The sequence below is a fragment of the Polyodon spathula genome, chromosome 2 (assembly GCF_017654505.1).
Source record: "Polyodon spathula isolate WHYD16114869_AA chromosome 2, ASM1765450v1, whole genome shotgun sequence".
Classification (NCBI taxonomy): Eukaryota; Metazoa; Chordata; class Actinopteri; order Acipenseriformes; family Polyodontidae; genus Polyodon; species Polyodon spathula.
The window spans coordinates 99,335,433-99,361,472 of NC_054535.1; the positions used below are offsets into that span (position 1 = coordinate 99,335,433).

At 38.9% G+C, this 26,040-nt stretch overlaps 1 protein-coding gene across 1 annotated transcript; it reads right to left on the bottom strand.

The window, feature by feature from the left end:
• Positions 1-25,003, bottom strand: LOC121305034 (thrombospondin-4-like). The gene is made up of 23 exons (XM_041236533.1): positions 24,740-25,003; positions 21,038-21,238; positions 19,385-19,632; positions 18,852-18,954; positions 18,193-18,216; positions 17,326-17,408; positions 16,781-16,832; positions 15,993-16,162; positions 13,241-13,378; positions 12,322-12,399; positions 11,809-11,961; positions 11,123-11,227; positions 10,528-10,635; positions 9,829-9,988; positions 5,696-5,814; positions 5,209-5,261; positions 4,520-4,713; positions 3,804-3,982; positions 2,805-2,853; positions 1,705-1,901; positions 1,292-1,464; positions 734-873; positions 1-252 (listed from the first exon to the last, which is right to left on the bottom strand). The coding sequence occupies exons 1-23, from the start codon at positions 24,822-24,824 to the stop codon at positions 191-193; spliced, it is 2,874 nt and encodes a 957-aa protein (XP_041092467.1). The 5' UTR covers positions 24,825-25,003; the 3' UTR covers positions 1-190.
• Positions 25,004-26,040: the final 1,037 nt, after the last annotated feature.

A 26,040-nucleotide genomic window follows, 5' to 3' on the forward strand; every position in this document is an offset into this window, starting at 1 on the left:
CATCATGTCCATTTTATTTTTATTATCAAGTTTTTTTTTAAAAAGCAATACAAACCTAGAATACTGAGTTTCATAACTGGAAGCGATTGGAGTTTTACTTATTTTTTAGCAGGGGGTGGGGTGGTTCTCAAAGAAATAGTTGCACTGCTTCTGTTTAACTCTTCAATTTGTATGGCTTTGGAGCTTTTATTTAAACCCCATCACTTCCGAAGTGCTGGGCTCTGAACTCCTGAAAGTCCTCAGGGATTGTATCTAAAAAGGATAAAAAAAAAAAAAAATCTTGATGTGAGCACTGGCACAAAGTGTTCACTTCTTTATGTTTTAGTTATAAATCTAGCTGTAAGACCAGAGCCAATGATTCTATAATAATCAATCCTAGAGTCAACACAGTCCTGTATTAGTCTTTCAGCATCAGACACATAAACAATAGCTCTATGTTTGCCAATATTTTTTATTTTCGTTATATGAGCTAATGAAAGATCATGGTCAAAAATGACCCCCACATTTCTAATGTCTCATTATAGAGAATTGGATTATTTTTTGTTGTATAACCTCTTATCAGAATTCAACACAAAATGGACTGTCCCGGCTTTGGAGACAAAAAAAAGTTAATTTTAAACCTAAATTTATCCAAGCTTGCCTTTAAACTTCCTTTTGAACGTGTATCTGCCTATCGCTTGATCTGATGAACATGACAAATTAGCAGCCTCACTTTTCAGCATCAATGACTTACCATTGCAGCGATAGTTCAGGTTGGACCAAATTATGTTCTCCTGGGAGAAGCAAAACACGCCAAGCCTTCCCCCGCGCATGGTGGTGTCGATAGTCACTCCAGAATCAGCCACTAGTTCAGAGCCTTCATAAAATTGTACCCTGTGGGAGTAAATGAATGAGACGGGACCTGTTCACTGAGGGGTTCTTAACCATGTACCCAGCATTGTCTACGCAGCTCTCTACCTGCAGGCACTGTATCAATACTGAATAAAATACACCTTTCAAAAAGAGCATTTAGGATAGCTAAAGCACTCTGGTATATACAGTAGGTGTATGACTGCTACAGATATTTGTGTAGGAGATACATTCTTATAATAGAACGCTAATGGTAACAGAATACTTTATTGGAAGAAATAATTCCTTTTATTCTTGAAGCTTGCAAAAAAATATGTTCCTGTAAAATACATGACCTGCTGTAAGTCAAAATGCTTTCCTATAAGTTTTATTAACACTTAGTTATTTCAGGGTTACTGTAGAAACATGTTGCCCCACTAGAATAAAGTGTGTCTCTTTGTACCTGATGTACCCCACCTGGGGTCTGTGCTGCAGGAACCAGCGGTAGGAGACCTTGTCCTTCCAGCCCACGTTGCGGGGGTCCTTCCACAGCAGCCTCACCTGGTCTGTGGAGTCGCCTGTGTGCCACAGAGAGTTACGCAGGTGCTCCCCAGGGCCAGTCTTTGACTTGACAGCCTGGAGAAAAAAAAAAACCTCTTTCAGGTCCCAGACTGCACGTACAACACCTGCTATGCATTCCATACCCTTTAGTGATAGAAGAGTCAACAGACACTCCAGCATCCTACACTGCCCATACAACACCATCCCAGACCCTTTAATGATAGAAGTGTCAGACTCTCCAGCTTGTGTCATTGTCCCACACCTATCACAAGCACTGAATTCACATATTTAACAATCCAATCTCCTCTGCCATACCTTGAGCTGAATGCCGGGTTCAGCCACGGCTCTAAACGGCGTGGCTTGCCAATAGGTTTGTTCTGTCTGCTTCCACATGACCACGTAGAAGCTGGAGCTGTCCTGGTAGCCGAAGATGAAGCCAGCGTAGTCATCATCAGTCACAGTGTTCACGTGGAAAGTGCCCTCAAAGTCCACTCCATTGAAGGCAGTGTAACCTGGAAAGAACAAGAGCCTTAATGGGGATAGTTTTACTGCAACAAAACAAACACATTTACATTGAAAACCTGTGTGCTTCCAGTGACGGTGTAGGCCCAGAAAGTGGCACATCATCAGAATGTGATATGCACACCAAAAGGTGGCACTGTCAAAAAGTGGTACATCATCAGAATGGTCAAAATGATATGTTTGTATTTCAAGTCTTTTAATGCCTGTGCCAGTTTATGTACAAGTTATTTTTTTCCAATATACACACTGATACCGGTATAGCTTACAGTACAATGTGAAGCAGGAAAGTGTTGAATAGGCTATTGATGTATGCTTATTGATGTATGCTTACTTTAAATATATACATTTCAGAACGATTAGCTGTGTTTACATGTTCTTCAGACCTTAACATTTCGTTAAACAATATGCAGATTTAAAGCTTGTGAAATCTACACTTTTCACATTTTTACATGTGATTGTGTTCCCTCATTTAAACAGATGGACAGAATATATAATTGTATTAAATGAGGTGTATATGCATACTGCTGTGTGAAACAGGCTTAGGGAGTCTCCTCATCGGAATAAAAACAACATGCCATGAATAGATCAAAGGTAATTACCATTATTTAAAATGTAAAATAAATACAGAAATAGTAATATTTTTGGCAGATCTTTAGTTTTTTTTCCACCTGGACGACTTTTGTTTAAACACTGTTTGGTTCAATACACTTAGAGCACATTGCTTTTGTAAAATGCAGTTATTTTTCAGTATAATAAGTAAAATAATTAAACAATAAAATTAAACCACTTTGTAGAATTTATTGGTTTTAAACAGTTGACTTGTTTAGCATGGCTCAACTGTGAAAAAAAAAAAAATGAAGCAAAATAATTGAAACGTTTGCAATGATGCTTACCAATTGCCAGTCCAGGATCACTATTCATGGTCTGCACAATCTCCATTCCCTGAGAAACAGAATTAGACCATTTCAAATGCAATTAGATATACACACACACCTTGACCACTTGTGTAGAAAGCAGGACTTCACCTCTGGTGATCAATTTTATTATTTACCTTTAATTTATAAGACTATTTATGAAAAAAACAGTTTAGACAAACTATTCTTAAATATATTTTGTATTGCATTCAATGATATGGTATTCAATGGTATTGTTTTTAATACCAGAAAAAAGTTTGTGGTGTATAGCTCATAAAAGCTTTCTTTACAATAACACTTTCTGTATACTTGTTTACTGAACTACTGCAAATCACACTGCAAATCACCTCTTCCCTACCTTTTTTAGGATGTTTACAGTCATTCTCTTTCTATATTAAATCATTTTGGTCTTTTCTTTGTATCTGAATCCACCTGCATTATCTGTTGCTGTGGAGCACCAATTGCAATTCCCAATTCCAAAGAAATGAAATGACTTGGGAACTCTGCTGGCCCCTTGCTTCTCATTGGAGTCAGCAGTGTCTGGACACTTTCATTTCTGATTGGTTCACCTTGTCCATTACCCAGAATCCTGAGCAGGTTCTCATACATTGCACATGCCCAGTGTCTTTCTCAGGCACAGCATTGCTGCAGCAGTAAAGGATACTGGTCTGAACAGGCTTTCTTGGTATGTTTAAACCCCCATTACAAAATGTACCTTTTCTATAATTGTTTACTTTGGACTAGTTGAGCCAGGCTTTCCACAAACATGCTTCTCCGATCTGCATTTTGTCTATTCAAGTAATCTATACTCTGTACTGCTGTCTTACGGCTATAACATCAGTACTCGCTAGCTGCTGCTGAGCAGGTGCTGCAAGAGCAGTCATGGGAGCAGTCAGTGAAGGAGAAGGCAGCAGTTAAAAGCTCAACACCTCGAGTGGCTTCTTTGGAAACACCAAGAACATTTCTGCAGCGCCTCACCTGATTGAGAACCACCCAGTTGGGATCAATCTGAGCGTCTCCCTCGGGGTCGAGGACGACAGTCTGGTAGGCTCTGAAATCTGTCAGGGTGACCTCAGCATTCTCGGGACAGATATCGATCCTGTCAATCACTGTGTCCTGGTCAAAATCACTTTCACAGATGTCACCTACTCCATCCCCTGAAAGGCAAAGGTGGATCCAGATCCATGAAGGCCAATGCAACACATACACCAAAGAGGACAGCAGGGGGCACTCTAGTTTTAAATGAACAGTCTCCAATTATTTTACCCTTAGTTTTCTCCGCAATTTAAAAGGTCTGGTGTCCTCAATTCCATGCAGGAAAGGGGAAGGTCAGTAGGCATCCTCTGATCACATAACCAAGCCAATTGCTTCTTTACACTCATCAGCTCAAGAGCAGGTGTCAGTGAGCTCCTGGTTTTTGAGAGATAAAGGCCAGCGGCTTGAGCTCACAAGACACCTGGCCAAGAATCTGTGTCATGCACCTCTCTAACCCAAAGAAGAGGCAGAGCTAATGGAAACCCTAGATGTGGAGTCCCCAGCAAAGACCCGCAGCTTTGCACTGCTGGGGAGCGAACCTGCCCTCCCCTGACTGTGTGACTCCCCCTCCCTGCACACTTTGTGAAAATGTTTATGAGAGATGCTGGAACAGAAACAAAGCCTTCTTGGTTCTTCCCCCATTTAAAATGAACCCGTACCATTATCATCAGTCTGGTCTTGGTTGGGCACCAGTCTACAGTTGTCTGGTCCCGGTGAAAGGAGATCAGGAATGCCATCGTTGTCATCATCATCATCACACTCATCTCCTATCCCGTCCTTGTCTGTGTCCAACTGGGAGCTGTTAATCACGTTGGGGCAATTGTCCTTGCTGTCCTGGTGCCCATCTCCATCGCTGTGTGCGGGTGCAGAGAGCGTGTAGAACCAGTTAATGACTGCTAAGCCTCCACTGTCATTTCATTGTTAGATAGTTATATATGATTAAGGAAGGACTTGAAGTGCAGAAAACAACAAAAAAATATCAGTCAACAAAATCTTAATATATAATAAATGAAAACGTAACTATTGCATTGCAGGTGAAAAGATTGTTCTTTATTAAAGTCACTGTAATTGTGTTGTTTTTTTAATAGTAGGAATTCAAAATGTAAAATCTTTAATTTAAACTGAGTAAATAAACCTTATAGATAAAGAACCCTAAATTATACTATATATATATATATATATATATATATATATATATATATATATATATATATATATCAGTGCATGTAATGTCTCGTTAAGCATCGTATATGTACTGGCCTGCCCTTTTTTGGTTTATTTTAACATTTCTGGTTGCACGAATACTCTCGTTAGTGGATTTTACAATAAGCTTTAGAAAATACTCTACCTGTCTTGGTTTGTATCACAGGAGTCTCCCACAAGATCGTTATCGATATCTGACTGCAGACAAACAGGAAACACAATTTTCAGAATTTAGAACTGCTGTTGAGCACATCTCACATGTAAGGGTATGAGTGAAGCAGAAACAGTCTAGAAACGGCTGATCCATGTCATTGTTCTGAACCGTTAACACGCAAAGGACCTTCACAATGTCATTAGATACCATGTCAATGTTCTGAACCGAGGGTCCTTCACAATGTCATTAGATATCATGTCAATGTTCTGAACCGAGGGTCCTTCACAATGTCATTAGATATCATGTCAATGTTCTGAACCAAGGGTCCTTCACAATGTCATTAGATACCATGTCAATGTTCTGAACCATTAACACACGATGGGGTCCTTCACAATGTCATTAGATACCATTCCACAGGCAATGTTTCTTTACTGACAGTATAATGCTAGCGGTTCCTAAATCTTTTCCCAGACTAGACCTGGTTTGGGTTGCTGACGTCAATACAGCTGTCACAGGCGTCCCCCACTCCATCATTGTCTCTGTCCTTCTGGTCAAGGTTGGGGACACGCTGGCAGTTGTCCAAGAAATTCTTGATGCCTGCATGGAAACACAATGATGTAACAATCACAAGGAAACGACTAGAAAGGCATATCCGTGGTTTAGGTCGGCCAGGGTGTCCTCAGCTCACCGCACACCAACAACCCCTGTGGTCTGGCCGGTGCCTGCAGGTTTGCCTGTAAGCTGGCCACAGCTGCGTTGTCCTCTGGCACTGTAGCTCTGAGGTGGCTGCATGGTGGGGCTGCAGTGTTTAAAAGAAGCGTTCGGCTGACGACACACGCTTCGAAGGACAGCGTGTGTTCGTCTTCGCTGCTCCTGAGTCAGCGCAGGGGTGGTAGCGGTAAACTAAAAATAATTGGCTATTCCAAGTTGGGGAGAATATGATAAAAACAATTGGTGATTACCAAATTAAAAAAAAAAAAAAAAAACTTTAAGTGCTTTCATAAAATGAAGTTGTTTTTTATTGTAGCTGTTAAAGCATGTAATTATTCATTTGTACCACAAGATGGCACTGCCTCATTAGTTTGACTCCTAAAAGTGTAAAGTGAGGCACCACCCCTAAGCCTTAAATAAGAATTGCCACACACACACACACACACACACACACACACACACACACACATACAAAGATAAAATTGGATTTTACATTAACCTTATTTAACAAGAAACTCATTAAAGATGTTTTAACTGTAAAGCAGCATTTTAAACTCTCTTGGGATATTCAAATCAAACCAATTTTAATAACTTAAAGCTCTAGTAAGGTTCAAGAAATTCCCTCCCAACAGTAGCTAGCCCAGTGGATGTTGTGAACACTGCTCCCAATGTTCTGTTCTGTATATTGAAATCCATCATGATACACACTCAGTTTAATCTGAGCTCTTGGCCTGTGCACACACACAGCCTGCCTGTTGTGGGATTCTGAATCAGTGTCACTGTCAGTGCTTCAAAGGAAAGGCCAGAATGATTCACTTCCTTTTAGGTTAATGGAGGATATAAGTAAGGCCAATAATAATTTGGCAGTTTAAAAATGTGCTGTATAAATGTATAAAAGTAAACCAAATAAGGTGGTTTTTAATCCTTTTTCTCAGGAGGGAATCGGATGCCTGCTTTCTGTCTAGTACAGTGGCCCGGTTGTCAAAACCTGTACTTAATCCCCTGTATGCTTTTACTAGGCCAAACTTTTATATATATATATATATATATATATATATATATATATATATATATATATATATATATATATATATATATATATATTACCATAAACAAAAGGTTTTTTACCAGTAGCGGTGCCTCTTAATTAAAATACATGATTTAGTATTGTTACTGTGTGAAATTGTACTGCAGTCCTTTGAATATTGAATATGAAATGAGTGATTATTTAATACATTTTTCTACAATAGAATTAATATGAAATAATTCAGTGTTCCTTGTTGAAGCTTCCAGATAAGAAAGAATAGGTCCTCAATTTTACAAGCAAGCCTATTTTCATAAAACTTATATATATATATATATATATATATATATATATATATATATATATATATATATATATATATATATATATATATATATAGTGGCTTGCAAAAGTATTCAGACCCCTGACCAATTCTCTCATATTACCGAATTACAAATGGTTGAATAATAATAAATAAATCAGTTATTGTAAGGTGACATTGGTTTTATGTTGGGAAATATTTTTAAGAAAAATAAAAAACTGAAATATCTTACTTGCATAAGTATTCAACCCCTGTGCAGTGGAAGCTCACAGTTTGCACTGATGAAAGAAATTGCCCAAACAAGGACACAATTACCTTACCATTGGCCTCCACCTGTGAACCATTAAAGTTGCTGTCACATTTTCTGGATAAAAACCCCACTGTTGAAGGATCATTGGTAAGGCTGTGAATCTGAAGGAAAATGAAGACCAAAGAGCATTCTACAGAAGTTAAAGATAAAGTAAACAAATTCATAGATTAGGGAAAGGGTACAAAATAATATCCAAGTGTTTGGATATCCCAGTGAGCACAGTTGGATCAATAATCAGGAAGTGGAAGCTGCATCACACCACCCAGGCACTGCCAAGAAAAGGCTGTCCCTCAAAATTCAGTGCTCAAACAAGAAGGAGACTTGTGAGAGAAGCCACAGAGAGGCCAACAATCATTTTGAAGGAGCTACAGAGTTCAGTGGCTGGGAGTGGAGTAATGGTGCACCAGTCAACCATATCAAGAGCTCTGCATAACACTGGCCTGTATGGGAGGGTGGCAAGAAAGAAGCTGTTACTCAAAAAGTACTATCTGAAAGCACGTCTGGAGTTTGCCAGAAAGCATGAGAGTGACCCAGCTGCGATGTGGGAAAAGGTTTTGTGGTCAGATGAGAACAAGATAGAGCTTTTTGGCCAAAACTCAAAGAGCTATGTGTGGCGCAAACCTAACACTGCCCATGCCTCAAGACACACCATCCCTACAGTGAAGTATGGTGGTGGCAGCATCATGCTGTGGGGATGCTTCTCATCAGCAGGGACTGAGCATCTTGTTACAATTGAAGGAAGAATCAAGAGCAAGAGAATCTGCTTCAGTCCGCTAAAAAACTGAAGCTTGGGAGGAAATTCACCTTTCAGCAGGACAATGATCCCAAGCACAAGGCCAAAGCAACATTGCAGTGGCTCAAGAACAAAAAGGTGAATGTCCTACAGTGGCCCAGTCAAAGTCCTGATCTCAATCCCATTGAGTATCTGTGGCACTATTTGAAAATTGCGGTCCACAAGCGTCATCCAACCAACCTGAACAACCTGGAGCAAATCTGCCAAGAAGAATGGGCCAAAATCACTCCGACACTGTGTGCAAAGCTGGTACATACTTACCCCAAAAGATTTAAACCTGTTATTGCAGCGAAAGGTGGCTCTACCAAACATTAATGTGTGGGGGTTGAATACTTATGCAAGCAAGATATTTCAGTTTTTTATTTTTCTTAAAAATATTTCCCAACATAAAACCAATGTCACCTTACAATAATTGATTTTGAGTTTAAGGGTTTTAAAATAAAATATCGAACAGAATGAAATTTCAATGTACCATTCTTAATTCAGTAATATGAGAGAATTGGTCACGGGTCTGAATACTTTTGCAAGGCACTGTATATATATATATATATATATATATATATATATATATATATATATATATATATATAATACATGGATGAAGGCTATACATATATCACACTAATGACATCAAAAAGTGACAATTCCTCTAGAGGAAAATATACTTTAACTTTGACCCATTTGACTCCTCGAGATCATGACCTTCAGTACAAACATAAAATGTCTCGTTTTCAGTCACTTTGCAAAACCCACAGTACAGAAATGAGAATACGTTAAAAGAAAAAGATGTAAAGCTGATACATGCGTATCTCAGAGAAACTGGAGAAACAGAAAACGACATAGAATGTCTGTACAGCACTGAAACACTACGTTTAAAAAAAACAACTGTACTGCTGAACCGCGTCTTCTTTATTATTAGCATCACAAGGGTTTCCATGTATTATACAAAATAATAGATGGGCCTCTTAAGCGAGTTACTGGAAAACAAATCCATCTCAGGTTTCTGTGACAGTTTATAAATTACTCAACCTTTCGTAATTATTTTCCTGTAACTCACTGAAGAGCCCATCTATTAATATAATATATATATATATATATATATATATATATATATATATATATATATATATATATATATATATATATATATATTGCATAATAGTAATATCTTACAGGCACCCCCAGTGTTTTTGGAAATAAGCATAAATAAGCATAATAATGTTTGACAAGCACCACTGATATTGGATTCCATTATTTTAAATATTTAGTTACTTCTATCCTCTTTCTTGTTGGAAAATCGTAATGCAGATTATTGTACAGCACCTTCAGATGCTTGGCTTGGAAAAGCTGCATAATTCAGAAGTGTTTGTTTGCTGCTTGTTGGAATGTCAATGCAACAGAAATTCAAATGTGAAAGTGTCCCAGAAAATGTGCAGTGGCAAATTCCTCACCGTCCCCATCCATGTCATCATCGCAGGCGTCTCCCTTGCCGTCATTGTCAGTGTCCCTCTGGTCAGGGTTCACTGCAGTGCGGCAGTTATCACAGGCGTCCCCAAAGCTATCCAAATCGCTGTTCTTCTGGTCAATGTTGGGGTTCAGAACGCAGTTATCCTGACAAGAAAATACAATATTTAATATGATCTGCCTTCACGGAGCACCTCAGCCCATCAAACTCTGTTTTCATTCCAGCAGTACAGTTTATGCTTGCTTAGAATCTTGGCATTTCTGTAAAATGAGCTAAGGGTACTACATCCATCTCCTTAATTCAGTAGACTTAAAAACGCATTAGGGGAGATGGAAGCATACCTAATTTGACAGATTTCTCAATGTTCTAACAGGCAACATTCTATTCATTTAGAAACTGCAGACGAATACGTGTACTTAAGATATTCAAGCAATTTGCCAACACAGTTTTGAGTCATCTGTAATGGAAAACAAAACTAGAAAGTTAATCCATGAAATTATAGGAGAAAACTAAACACATTGTTTTGGCTTGTCACTGTAAATGAGTGTATTATTATTTTGAGGTTTGAAGCATATTGGAATACTGGCCACAAATAATATCCATGTATGCTGTAAATATTTTTCAATCGAAATGACCACTTGGGTTCTGTTTTAGCAGTTTACTTTCCAGTTTCCATTATGTATACCTGCTCGTTGGGAATGCCGTCGCCATCTGCATCGTCATCACAAGCATTCCCGTATCCATCCTGGTCTGCATCTTCTTGTCCGGAGTTTGGAACGTACATGCAGTTATCCTTTAGCAATAGAACAGTACCTGTTAGCAGACTGCCACATTATTTTGTTTTTGAATTGTTTTATTCCCAATGTGACCTTCACAGCCCCCACTGTAACCCACATACCTACACAAGAGCAAATCAACAGGCAGCCAGCTTTCCAGCTGTCTAACCAATCTCCCCCTCTCCCAGCAACTCTAAGCAGCATGAATCCAGACCCCATTTCCCCCTGACCCAGTCTGTCTGCCCTGGAGCCTGACCAGCAGGGGTCACTGTGGGCCCCGTCCATTTTCCCTCCTAACCCTATGGGAATGCAATGACCATTGCAGCGCTCCCTGGGGGCCACCTGCCAAGATCGGCAACCCAGTTAAACAAGGATTTGAATTCATGACTCGCCCATAGGCCACTAGTTTACTATCCAAAAGGGGACTCCTTGGTGTATACTTCCCTCTGATACAGTATTAATAGGGAACAATAACAGAAACCTGGTTTTAACTAAGACCATTACCTTTCTACAGAATATATCTTTACACTTGAGCTCTTCATCAGGGTAGCCGTCAATATCTGTATCCTTTCCACAGTGATAACCATTGCCAGCCCAGCCAATGCCACACTGAAACAAAACAGGAAAGGGAGAACGTCCAAATTACTGAACAAATGCGTAAATTAAATGCAAATAAAATATAAAAAACAATCAGCAATCAACAAAAGTTATAAAGGAGCTCCCGAGTTGCACATCCAGTAAAGGCACTCCGCCCAGAGTGCAGGGTGCGCCCTATAGATTAGAGATCGCTGGTTCGAATCCCAGCTGTGGACGGGAGTTCCCAGGGGGCGGCGCTGATCGGGCTGGGTAGGGGTTAGGTCAGCTGGGGAGTCCTTGGCTCACCGCTCACCAGTGACCCCTGTGACTGGCCGTGCACCTGCAGGCCAGCCTGTACACAATTCAGAACTGCATGGTCCTCCGACGCTGTCAGCTTTGGATATGGCTGCACGGTGGGCTTTCAGAGTGAAAGAAAGGGGACGGCTGATGGCACTTATTCCGGATGACGCGAGTGCGAGTTCTCGTCTGTCCCGAGTCAGTTCAGGGGTTGCATAATAATTGGACATTCCAAATTGGGAGAAAATTGGAAAATTTATAAAAATAATTGTTTAAAAAACTGCTATCAAGAGTAAGCTTCTGAAAGCCAGTCTCACCACGCAGCTGATGTTCCCGTCCCTCTGCACGACGCACTGCGCATGGATGTGGCAGGTGTTCAGCTGCCCTTTACCACAGCTTCTTTCTGGCTTGCAGCCCTTGGCTTGGTCTCCGATGTACCCAGCCTTACAACCTCCACAGCGGAATGAGCCCTAAGAAAACACCAGGAGTAAAACTAATAAACACCTTTTACTTTGTACACCTACATTTAAATGAGGATGAAATGTGGGCTAATGATCTGAGCAAACAAAACAAAAGAAAACACCCTGTCTTTGAATGTTGCAAAATTTATCAAAATACAAAGGTATGTTCTGCTCAGCATGTCAAAAGTGCTCACTGGAATGCTTGATATAACTTATTCATTTATTTAAAAACAAAAGATTTCATACAACAGTTTACTATTTATCATAACAACAACAGCAGCAGTGACAATAATAGTAAGTCATTTTCTTCAAACCTAAATATGTTATATATAAATAATCACAAGTTTTAGAAAAGTAAACATTCCTTACCTTAGTATTTGTACAGATGGAGTTTGGTGCACAACCTCCATTTTTGCCATTGTTACATTCATCAATATCAACACAGACCTATTTTATAATAAGAAAGAAATGTAAAATCTCATGTCTTAAAATCTCATGATGCTGAAAGCTTGGTTCAATTCATCAGTTATTTGTAAAAAGAAGTTCTGTAAGAAAACAAACCCCAGTTACACTTGCATGCTCTTTTTTGTATGGGGTGGGGACACAGGTTCAGTGTCTCTAGTCTGAGTAGACCCTGTTGAGGTCAGTTTTTAGTTTGAAGGACAGCATGTAATCTGTATTATTCTACAAACAACTTCTCTAGTCTCTGTTTTAAGTTTAAATTATATTTAATACAAAAAAAGAATAAGCCTTTCAATAAAACACAGAGACAACTGTTTGAAATCTCATCATAAAATGAGGATTTGGGAGCATGGTTTGTAATGCTGCAGTTACTGTAGGTCAGCTCACATTACTGGATTCACATTAGCCAGAGTCGATGGTACTGTAATTTCTCAACATAAAATCAGAACACAAGTATCACCAGACTGGTGAATCATAATCTGTCATTTCTATGCTTCTTTATGGCAGAAAGTGATTTTATGTTTCAGTTCTACTGTTATTTTTCTAGTAGCTTAGCTGGCCTTGTGATAAAACTTATTCATAGACGTGAACTGCTACTTTCTGCTACCATGCAAGGATAAGGAAAAGCTCCATATATACAGGAAGTAAGTTTTCCTTTTTTAATTAAGAATACCATTAAAATTATGTCATTAATGGCGCATGTGGTGTTTTAACTGTGGATGTTGTTATATTATCAGCATGGCAGATTTTCAGTCAAAGAAGATCAATTGTGAAACCCACTGTACAGCGCTTGCAAGTTTCAGCCCTTCTTGATGCTTATGCTTACCTGTTTAGTAGTCTTGGCATAGGTGATCCCTAATCCCTTCACAATGGGACCAGTATACCCCAGAGGACATGCATCACACCTAAATCCTGGCACAGTGTTAATACAACGGACCCCAGGGAAACATGGGTTAAACAGACACTGGGATTAAAAGATAGAAAAAATACTTTATTGCAGCTATCAAAACAACATAAAATACAATGCAATAACAGTATAGGGTCAGCAAAACAATGAACAATGTTTCAGATAATAGTTCCCATGCATCAATACCCAGTAAGCCTGCCTGTACAGGCTGGAAACTGTTGGTCCAGTCCAATTCATTCTTCCATTTTGGCGTTACTTCGAAATATGGAAGTGCTTAATATGTTATTGGTGCAAAATACGTGTTTCTGTCAGTGTGAATTATATCCAAAAGGGGTTAATTATATTTCAGATTGAAGTTAGATATGCTGAGCTATTGAAAAAGAATAACCAAGCTCTGTACGAAAGAACATTTTGTCCCATGTGAAACCCAAAGATATTTAACTGGTTCAGACCAGCGAAAAACAAATCGGAAACAATTAGAGTCTGCAGCAGCGTCGGGAATCCTGCAGTGCTGTTTGCAAGAGAAGATGACAGAGCTGTGAACCAGGAAAGGATTCCTGTCAGCCAACCTGGAAACTGAATGTAGGTGACTTGTGAAAGTTGACATTTTTGGTAACGCTTGACATTGTGTCTCTAATTACTGTGTATTTGAAAAGTAGTTACATAGTAAATACATGTGTGCTTACACATCATTACAATGTTATTATGCATAGTTACAATGTATCTAATGTGTACATCTTTTTGCACAATATATGTAAATACATAATTGTATCAGAAAGAGTATTAGAGTTTGGTTTAGAGTTAGGGTTAGGGTTAAGTTTACAGTTAGAGTTAGGGTTAGGTTTAGAGTTAGGGTTATATCATGCAAAAAATATTACACATTAAGTACATTGCAACTATGTGTAAGTATACAGTACCAGTCAAAAGTTTGAGTACACTTGCTGGAAACTAGTTTTTTTTCATAATTGACAATATTTTACGTCGCATACATTTCTGTAAATACTTGAAAATCAAAATACACGTTACAATATACAAAACAAAACATAAGGAGTATCAAAGCAATGTTCAAGAAAATTGAAAATTGTCTCTAAATCTTGGATTCCTCAAAATAGCCACCATTTGCCTTAATAACAGCCTCATAAACACAAGGCATTCGGTTAACAAGTTTCAGCAGGAAATCACCCGACATGTCTTCCCAGCTCTTCTGCAGCAATTCCCAGAGATGTAGGGCACTTGTGGATAGCTTTGCTTTGACTCTTCTGTCCAGTTCGTCCCATACAAGTTCTGGAGACTGCGCAGGCCAGGTCATTAGATTGAGTTGTCCTTCACTTTCCTTCTTCGCCAGATATTTCTTGCACAACTTTGAGGTGTGTTTCGGGTCATTATCTTGCTGAAGAATGTAGGACTGCCCAACTAGCCGTAATCCTGATGGAATGGCATGCCTCTGAAGTATGCTATGATAGCCATGCTGGTTGAGCTTGCTATGGACTTGGTAAAGATCACCAACTCTGTCACCAGCAAAGCAACCCCAGACCATGACACTGCCTTCTCCATGCTTGACATGGGAACCACACAAATACTCAACGGTTGGACCCAAATATTTCAAATTTTGACTCATTGGTCCATAAGACTGACTTCCACTCTTCAAATGTCCAGTTTCTGTGTTTTTTGGCCCAGGCAAGTCTCTTCCTCTTATTCTGCACTCTTAACAATGGTTTCTTTGCAGCTAGGCCAGCTTCACGCAATCTCCTCTGAACAGTTGATGTCGAAACATCTGTACTTTTAGTAGCATTTAGCTGAGCTTGTATTTCAGAGGCAGTTAATCGCCGGTTTCACAGACTTGTGACTCAAATTAACTTGTTCTCTGATTCTGAGGTCACTCTTGACCTGCCTGACCTTGTTCGGTCCTCATGAGTGCCAGTTTCTTCAAATCGTTTGATGGTCTTAGCCACAGCAGTTACAGACACTTGCACAGTTCTAGTGATTTGTCTTAAAGATTGACCTTCATTTCTTAAAGTAATTACAGTCTTTTTTCCTTGCTTAACTGAGCGTATTTTGCCATTTTCTGCTCCCTTGCATTCAGGAATGACAAACTTGTGCCTATGCTACCTATATTTATAGTAATCATGGACCCTCACCTGTTAACAATAATTGGTGACAAAAGGTTAATTAGGTAACATGCTAGTTAAATCAGAGAACATCTAACAAAGACACTTTTATACTTCAGACTTTTACCTGGACTTGGGCTTCAAACTGAAATCCCCTTGCTTTGGGTGAACATTTCATTGAAATTGACAAGATTTACATTTTCATTTAAAAATTAAATTTTTTAATGCAATTCACTTATGATTATCAGCTTATATAAGTACACGTATCATATAATGAAATATTAAGTGTTTATAGACAAGTTTATACAGTTAAAAGCATAAATAATGATGAAAAATCTGGTTTCAAGCAGATGTACTCAAACTTTAGACTGGTACTGTACATGTATTCACTAAGTAACTAATATGTAAATTCACAGTAATTACAGACACTTAATGTAACAAAGGATGCAGAGGAACAGTCAAAACGTAAATGCGACAGCTAAACGATCAGTACACAGGCATGGTCCCTTCTCTAATCATTTTCATTGTTAGAAGAGGTTTCCCTTTTAAATGCAATCCAGTACCTCATCAATATCATCACAATGAACCCCGTCGCCTGTGTACCCGTCAGGGCATGGACCACACTCGAATCCAGCCTCTGTCTCGCTACACAGGTCGTCACGGAAACAAGAGCCCGGAGTGCACTTGGGTTTAGAGTCAAAGTCTGGGATTCCAGGATTAATTCCACCCAACCCTTGAGCACAAAACACAGAAACAGGAGGTTTCAATTTCTTAGCTTAAAGTTCAACCTCCATAGAAACAGTGCATAGGTCTCAAGTTTCATCAACTGGAATGCTGGTCCAGACTGTTTGCTGTGGGTGAGCAGGGCTGGGTGGGGGGGGGTGGTGATCCCCCTTCTTCAATGATTTATCTGACCTAAATTATTAAATTTACATTTCAAACAAATAAAAGAAAAAGACAACAACAACAACAACAACAACAACAACAACAACATTGGTTAATTTAAAATGATATGATTTGCAACTTGAATTAAGAAAACATTCAACTATGATACACATTTAACATCAACTTCATACAGAGGGGGAATGCTATTCATGGATTTTTGTTTTTAAAATCTTGAATTGAGCCCCGTATTACCTATATTATCAGACCTACATGTGGCACCAATTTAGTAAATAATGGTAATGGCTGAGTAATGGGTTCAGGGAGAGACTGCTGGCAAAACTCCAAACACACCCAGATCCATCTATTGTTTTCCATGCCAATCAGCGCATTGCATTTCTGTACATGGCGCAGTCACAGGAAAGTTTCAGTTTTCTAGCTGAACAGGTATATTAATGCAATGTCTTACCACAGGCCTGGCATTCGGATATGGTGTTCCTCAGGAAAGCTGTTTCTTTCACCTATATAAACCAACACAAGAGACTATTAACAGCAGGTGTATGTTTTATTCATTTGCACAGTGTGCTGAGCCAAACCAGAAAACAACGGACAAAGGTGCAACCTAAGCCAACTCTGTGGCTTCTGTCATCAGTCGTCCATTGACGCCTAAAGTACTTTGGCTTCAGTGCTGCTTCAGTTGGCTAGTTTAATTCCAATATCAGAATAAAGACACACGCAGTAAGCAATGGTAATTTTTGGACAGTTAATATGCCGAACATTTGCAATTTCAACCTAGCAGTTACTGACTAAAAAAAAAAAAAAAACATGTGATGCAATGAGTGGAGTAACTATTAGGAAGCAAAAAATAAACATGTGTGTGCAAGATCACATTTAGAGAAGAGGCAGGTTGATCTGGGAAGAAATTGGGTTTCAGCTTTGTGTTACTCCTCTAACTGCTTTAACCTTTTATCTGCATAAAAGCCAACTAAGGCTCAAATTCCAAATAGACAGTACCTGTTGCGTCATTACTTCTTTCAGCTCTCCAATAACCTGTGTCAGCTGATTCATCTGGGTAATCAGCTGTCTCTCAGTGTCACCTGGAGGGAAACAACTTGTTATTCGGCCCTGCACTTCACCCGAGCCCTACTCTTTTTAAAACGCTATTTGGAAAAAGTATCCTGTTCTTTAAGAAATCTTCCTCTGAATGTAATCAACACTTGCATGCATATGTCAGTTTAGGACTATAAGATACTGGTCACATATTTAACATGCATTTTGATGGAGTGGCCATGAGTAATGGGTTTAAGGTGGCTGCGTCAGATTTTCAGCAGGCCAGAGTTCAGGAGACTGTAAGAAGCTGTATAGAGGAGGCATGTGGTGGAGAGGCAGTGTATAGAAGACAATGTATTATTAGTATTATGAAAAATAGTACTGAAGCTGAACACACTGTGAAAGGTTCCATGGAAACAAGGAGTGAAATGCCATTGTCTTGTAACTTTGCTTTGATGAAATATCATTGTTTTGAGGGGAAATTCAAGTTTGCTTTAGAGGTTGTCTTTTTAATATTGTTTATCATACACACTCTGAAGCTGTTTGTTTCTCACTATGTAAAATTTCTCTTTTTTAAAAAAATATGATTTAAGACGTGAGAAAACTCTTCGAAAACTTGAAAATATGACTTTAGTAACGCAATCAAAAGGTAAGATTGTAGTTCATATGCACTGTACTGTAGGTAAAATGTATGTTAATAACATATGCATATGCATTATTCTCAACGTGAATCTCAGCCCTATAAAAAAAGCTATCATTCATCAATGTAACGGCATAACTCATGAGTCCTACTTCTTGTTTTCTTTTCCTCTTTTACAATTATATACATACCTGAAATTCCTGAGTTCCTATGCACTGTAAAATGTAAAAGAGCACAATTAATTTCATTAAATCTACCACTTTGTGATATTTCTTTTCAGATTAAGCGTGTGCTGTAATCTTGTTGTCTGTCTATCCATCTATGTGGATCCTTATCCCTTCAACAAATATTTAATTCTCACACTGTGCAAGGGTATAAATAATGCATACAGGATTACTGGAATATGTCCAGTATACATCTTGTATATATACAGGACATATTATATGACTGAAGTCTTTAAAAGTTGACATAGTTAACCCAAAACAATTGAGCAGAAATAGACTTCAGACAGAGGGAAGGAGACACTTCTTCACACACAGAGTGGTGAGTGTATGGAATGGGTTACACAGTCATGTTGTTGAGGCAGAAACAGCTGGATCCTTTAACTTGACAAAGTTTTGAGATCACTCAGCTGCAAGGAACTGGATGAGTTTAGTCAGGTCGAATGGCCTGCTGTCATTCGTAAACCATCATATGTTCTTATGATTTTATACCAGTGTTCTTTACAATGTTGCATATGGAAGTTTTATAACATATGACATCTGAAATACAGCCTAGTTTTTGGTCACACTGTGACAATATTCACAGGTTCAGGTAACATTTCATCCAGGTAATGTAATTAAAACCTTACCTATATTCTGTGCAGAGTCGCTTTGCTGCAGTAGGCATTCTTGGAGCGCTGCTACTCTTGTAAGGGAACCCCCGATTACTAGTTTCAGCTCCTCCAGAGTGTCCTGGGAAAACCAAACAAGTTCATTGTGTTTCTTTAATACACAGCATTACAGCCCTCAAACGTTTCAGAGGGGTGTCGATGTGTATCCCAGGGATATTTCTGCCAATTGACCCTTTCCAGATTGTATTTAATCACACAGAGTTCAGTTGTGTGCCACACTTGTGTCACAGATATTACTAGACCCTGCTGGTGAGTTGTGGAATAAAACAATGCCGTGCAGTAAACTCTATAACTACTTGTCCAGACATTTCATTTTCTGACACATAAGGTGTTATGATGCTCCGTTAACAATTTAAAATAGTACTATTACAAAGTAGTAGCATAATGGTATCAGAACCACTGCATTGCCATTGCAGGGTCACTGCATTCCCATTGCAGATCATTTAGTGAGCGTTGTCTACATCCGTTCCATCCACTTTCTCCTCCCTTACCAGTGGTCTTTTCTGGAGTGTCCGCAGCTCCAGCGAGTTGGGTCCTTGTGGCAGTCCGGTGAATGCTGTTGGTAAGTCCCTCACTGTGTCTATCAGGCTGCAGTCGATGTACAGCTCCACTGTGCTGGATCCTTGCTCTAACCCACTCAGCCTAAACAACACAGTGTGTCGCTTTCCATCAGCCAGCTGGACGTTGTTGAATGTGACCACATTTAGCTTGCCATCGCTCTTCAAATATCGTAGAATTGCTGTCGAAGATCAAGAACAGCGGCTATGAAACATATATCTTCCAGGCTACATACCCTGCGCTAAAGATGCACTGGTCCAATAGAACTCTCAAAATTAAATGACCAATAGGAAATAAGAAAAGTGAAAGATTTGTGTTTGCAAAACTTCATTTATTAACTGTTATTTTAACTTATGTTAACACAGATGGCAAAATCTCTAATGTGGACAATTGTGACAAAGTGCCCGCCCCTGTGTATATTATCTGTTATGTGTTGCATGTGGTGTGTTAAATGTTAGTGTATAGACATTGGTACACGGGATATAAACGGGTCTGTGTAACACGAGTGTTTAAAATATATATTTGTATTTAGGCACGAGGATTGCACAGCACTTCATGTGCAAGTAAAAAGTAATAATATGTGAGCACGGGGAATTGCACTTTTATTAATTCACGTGCAGTTGTACCGAGACTCTCATTGAATGACTGATTAGCAATCGAGTCTTGGTACAGCTGCATAAAAGCAGCATGTTTTCACTCACTCGGGGTTGGGTGTTCGGTGAGTAGAGAACGGGGGACAGAGGAGGAGTAATAGAGCGTATTATCAATTGCTATTGCGTGCTGGTGGGACCAACACGATACTTGTTAGTCTGTCTATCTGCTCACCGTGTTTGTCTAGTACTGTCCGTTTTGTGTGTCTATTTATTTTGGCGTGAAGTGCCGTGTCCTGTCTTCTGTTTGTTTAAACCTTTTATTTACAATAAACTGGCGCAAGCAAGCGTCTTCATCATTTCACACATCCGTCCTGTGTTTTGTGTATTCATTTCCTGGTTCTGACGCCGCCCACTTCGGCCGTCTCTGTGACAACAATTTAATTTATAGACCTCTAAACACTCAATTTGTGTATTTGGTGATAGGACAAACCTGAAAACTATTTGTTGCATCTCAGCAGATCCATTCTGTTCATTCTGTCTTAATATTATTTAATTAATGAGGACAATTTAATAAGAGTGGACGAGGGAGGGTATAAAATGACTGGACTACCTACAGCAAAGCTAGGTTTTAGTGAAACTAACTTGGCATGTATATGTAATATCACAGTTACCTTAACTAATGTGTTCCTCTTCTTGTTAAGGTATATCATTCCAGGCATCATAATTTCTCATTTTTTTCCCTCACCGCAGCAATTCTCCACACAGATCACGACCAACAAACAGAATTTTAAAGCACTCCTGTGTCAAACATGTCTTGTCTTTAAGTACAGATTGTGCACCAGAGTAAACCAATTAACCCGCCCCCTGCAACGCTCTGCACCAGGGCAATCTAGGACAAGCATCAGTGCTGCTGGAGAATGGGTTACTGGTTTAATCAGTACATTCATTAAACTGTGTACAGACCGAAAAACTGGTTATGACATATATCCTTACCTCTGTTGAGTTTCCCAAGCACAAAAAACTCAAAATACTTGGTGTTATCCTTTGGAGAGTAGAGGCCGAAGATTGTGGTGCCAGACTTGGCAGACTGCAGTTTAAACGTTGAAAGAATGTAGACTTCATTTACGGAGGGAGCCGTGAGTCTCTGCTGCACGATCTCTGTTATGTATCCAGGTGTTGAAAGCAGGTTGTAAACTGCAATGAAAAACACTCGGTGACTACCGGTTCATTTTACAGCCTCTCTTTTACAAACAGCAGCAGTGTGTTGAAAAAAACAGTAACATAAAAAAAAACATAACAGCAAAAAGGAGAGAATGTGGTCACCGTTAATGTTTGTACAAAGAAGTCCATTAATGCTCTTAGGTGCTGAAAGCTTGTCATCAAGCAAACCAACACTGGAAACCTTAGTTAATCTCTTCCTAGGGTAAATTATTAATTGAACTGTTTAAACAGATTAACGACCCCTGTTAGTGTGGGCTGTTTGTACAGCCATTGTACTAGGCAGCAGTCACATTGTTCCAAAGGACTGTATGTAAATTAACCTAAAATAAAAAATGCGATGACTCTTAAGCTTGCTTGTGATTCTCCATGTATCAATAAAATAACATCAAATACATTAAGTTGAATATTGATTGGTTTACACTACTTTGCTTTTAGTTTAGCAGCAGTTTAAGCAACACTCAATGTGATCGGCTCAGTGGCTGTAGCTAGTACAATCGAGCTACAGATGAAAAGAAATGAGGTCATATTGATTTCAAATCTATATGAATAAATATTTTCTTGAGCGATAACATGTGATCAAAGCATGAGGTCAGCATTGAGGTATACAGTACATAAAAAAACAATAATGTGCAGTTCAAAACAGTATTTTCAAAAATGGAATGCAGAAAAGAAGACACTAGAGGTAGCAAATGTTTAAAGTTTTTGGCATCTGCAACCTATTTCCTAACCTGAGTCTGCTCCCCACTAAAATAATCCAAGCAGTTTACATATTTACATTGAACCTGAAAGCCTTGACATTAAAGGCCATGGAATACCATGTAATAAAAGGTTTGAACATTAGCTGGTCTATTCTGGAACCTGGACAGAGGTTTAATTTGTACAATAATTAATTACTGCATGAGTATAGTTAGAAATAAAGGTGTCTGTGCAAACGCACGTTTTCAAGAAAGGAATAGAACAATTTTAACAAATCATTTTGTGTACAGTTTGTTGGAAGTGCTGTACTGTCAATACTGTTTCCTTTTAGAAGGGGGCTTGTTCGAAGTGCTCTGACATGAATCCATTCATTGAAACCAACACTTGCTTCCAAACAGGTCCACTGATGCAGGGAATACATGAACTGATGGGCCTCACTGACGTAAAGCTGACAGCAACCCCACTTTCTCAGGTGATGACCTTGTCATCTGCAGTGTGCGAGCTGCAGCTTCACTGGTACCGCGCCGTGGGGTGGGCTCTGTTTAAGCACCAGTGCTATTTATGACTGGATGTTTTCTAAGTTCTGCTATTTCAACTGCACATAAGAGGACCATGTTATTGCTATCAATGTGATTACGTAGGTAATCACTTAGTAAAAATATTTTTTTGTTTCAACTAACTCGACAGAAGTAGCATAGTTTACATACAGTAGTTTGGCCTAATTCTGCTGTAAGAGTGTTGTAGCTGAGAGGAAATGATTCTTTTAGGACCAGCATATAAAAGAGTGAAGATTCTTAGAAGCATCCCTGCTGTGTGTACCCATCTGTGCTGTTGAACAGCTTGCCACAGTACTAAAGTTCGTGCTTGAGTACAGCGAGACACGTTTTGTGTATATCCTCTGGAGGCGGATCTCATTCTGAGGAGGGCTGTTGTGTTTTGAAGGACTCGACCTTCAGCCCCGCCTTATACCCAAGCACCCTCTCCTCAATTCCCTGGTAAGGTACATTCTAACTCTTCCATTACAGAACCCTTTGACATTGGAACGTGTTTGTTCTTCGGCATTTTATATCATGTCTAGCTACACTCAGTCGTGTCCAGGGTATCCTCCATTGCTTTTAACCCCTTGAGGTACACAAGGAATTGCGTGGTTGTTCAACTGGTTTCTTCTTAAAATATGAGAAAACTGACAATTTGGATGACCAGATCCAACCTGTCAGGAAATTTTAAAACCTGTTTCGTACACCTCGTTGCAAAAATAAGAACATTATATATGTCCCTTGTACCTTAAAGGGTTAAAACGTAAAGCTGTGATCGAAGATCAAAAAGAATTTAATTCACCAACTAGCAAGCTTTATTGTAAGGGTACTACTACACTGTAACTGACTGTGGAAATCTAGCTTTAAATAAAGTGCAAAACTGAATAAACCTGAAAATCACAGATTTAAAAACACGCACTGCTTACCAACTAGTCGCAATAACCCTGATAATTAGCCATTACCTGTGTAGTTGATCAGCATAGGGTAGCACTTACCTTCCAGACTACCAGGCGGTAATGCCCGCTGTTCAGGGTTCTATTGCTTAATTGAACATTACTCAAGTAGTCTTTATTCAAAATGCTATTATAAAACAGCACAGACTCTGACAATCTTGTTTTAATACAAACTAGGAACTGATCTAGTAAAACAGGATTTTTAAAAATACTCCAAAACCGTGTCTAAAGAAAAAAAAAAAAACTCCTGGTTATTATCCTGCGTAAAGCATATTAAAAGGATAATAATTCACCAAGCAATAGTGTTTTTAACCAATACCAACTAAACACTGCATCTCTGAAGATCAGCCAGCGTACTGCGTTTGCTTGTGGTAAGTATAAATTAAAACCAGACTGCCCTGTAAACCTGTAGGCTATTGCTGTAATTGTAAAGAGCTGCCACTGAGTCCACATGTACAGATTCACAGTAATAACCTGAAGACGGAATCCAAAGGAAGAAATGAAAGACCCAGCTCTAACCAAAGGGAAAGCTTTGTTTAAGGACTGGCTAATTGCTTATCAAAATGTGATGTGTGCCCCAGCTATTGTTTAAACTTATGATTGTCACATTTATTGAATGCAATATGAACAATCTTATTCAGTTTGTTGGACATGCGCATTGGTTTATTTCAAGATTCCCCCACTGTGTAATATGTAACAGGAACTTGTGAGACGTGAGATTCATTCAAAAACCAACAGTGCTGTGGTGTAAATGATTGGTTCTGCATAAGACTGGCTTCTGGTTTCCCTGGTTTACCTGTCTGTCTAGATGAAATGCAATATTCCAAGATGTTTGTTCTTTCATTGAAATAAACAGAACAGTAAAATTGTATGTCTTGTGTTTGACACTTTTAAGAGCATAACACAACATTCCATTCATATTACTTTGCCTTAAAATATATTTTAAAGGTTTAGTTCTAAATTTAACAGAATTCCTCACTTCCACTTCATACATACTATTAAAATTATATTTATCCATAAGTTCACACACTCAATAATAAGTTCTGGGGTAAAACTTAAAACACACTAAGAGGTCAAACACTATGAAAAATGTTGTAATTAGTGGTAAATGTAACAGAATTCCTCACTTCCAATTCATACATGAAATTCAAATGATATTTATCCATGTTCAAAAACTCAATATTATGGTAAAACTAAACAAAGTCAAGGGGTCAAACACTATGCTGTAATCAGCGAACAAAACGCACCAAAGAGCTGGTGCATTTAAACAATGAGTGGAAGTTACTTACCTTTGTATTCTCCTGGCACAGACAAACTGGAGCGCAACAGTAAAATAACATGCAAAATGAATAACAGCCCTTTCCACAGAGTCATCCTGGTTCCTTTAAAAAGACAACTTAGAATCCAAATATGAGGGCTATTCTATACTAGTATTACAAAGTGTAGTCCACAGTGTGCTGAATCAAGCAAAGTAACAATTTACAGCTGCATCACCTAGACTGTGATAGTTACTGCTTGGAGTGCTTCCTCAGGCTGTCTGTTTGAGTGCTCAGTTACCACACTAAGAGAAGCAGTAGCTCCTGATTGAAGGGTTATGTGCTTCCCAGACAGCCTCATACTGAGAAGGTGTGCCTAAAGGAATCCCCAGCCCATTGGTCTGAGTACCTAGACTGGGGGGGGGGGTCTTTCTGTCCTATAATTGTAAAAGACACACTCTCAATGACAACCAGTAATTTATTGTACCTGTTAAAGTTGGTTCTGTAGAGCTAGTTCAGTTAAAATTATTATACATGTATCTTCTTACATCTTCGGTAATACTGTTTGACATTTCTTACCTTATAAATATCCCATTATACGTTATTTAAATGACCACCAGCCAACACAATCTGGTCTGTTAGCCCTGCAACTGGTTTTGTATTTTCCACTTTGAGGTAATAGCTCAGCTACAATAGTTTCAGAAAAAGAAGCCAACACAGGAGCCACGATTAGATGGAGGATATTAGTTAGTGACCATGGTAAGCAATAGAAAAGTATGCAAAACTCAAAATAGCACATTAACCATGTAAGAAATGAAACCAAGTTGATGGTATAACGTCTCTTTAAATAAAGAATAAAACAGCCACTGTCTTTGTAAGCTTCACTCATAAATAATTCTAGTTATTCCAAACTAGGTTTTCTAAATAAACTGGTAAATCAGCAAGAAGCTACTAAATGTCAGTTCCTGTTACCAGTTAATGCTGTTCATCAGTAAATTAGCAGTTGCTGGAATGTGTCGCAGGATGTCAGTCTGTCTCCTTCCTATGAATGCAACCTTGGCTTAACTGTGTAGAACATTTCAAAATGATCAAGAAGCTTTAACCAAGCAAAATGGATCCAGATGTTCCTAAACTTTTCAACCCGAACAAAAACCTTGCAGGCAATATTTAATGGGAATTGCCATTGTAAACTGCATGATCGATCTGCAATGCCCTGACCTGTTCAAGTCAATGTCTGAGACACAGTTACTACAGTTTTGATTAAAGTCAGTAGCATCAGCTCACACTGTCACGGTTCACATAGATAAATGACAAAATTTTGGCTTAGAAGTTTA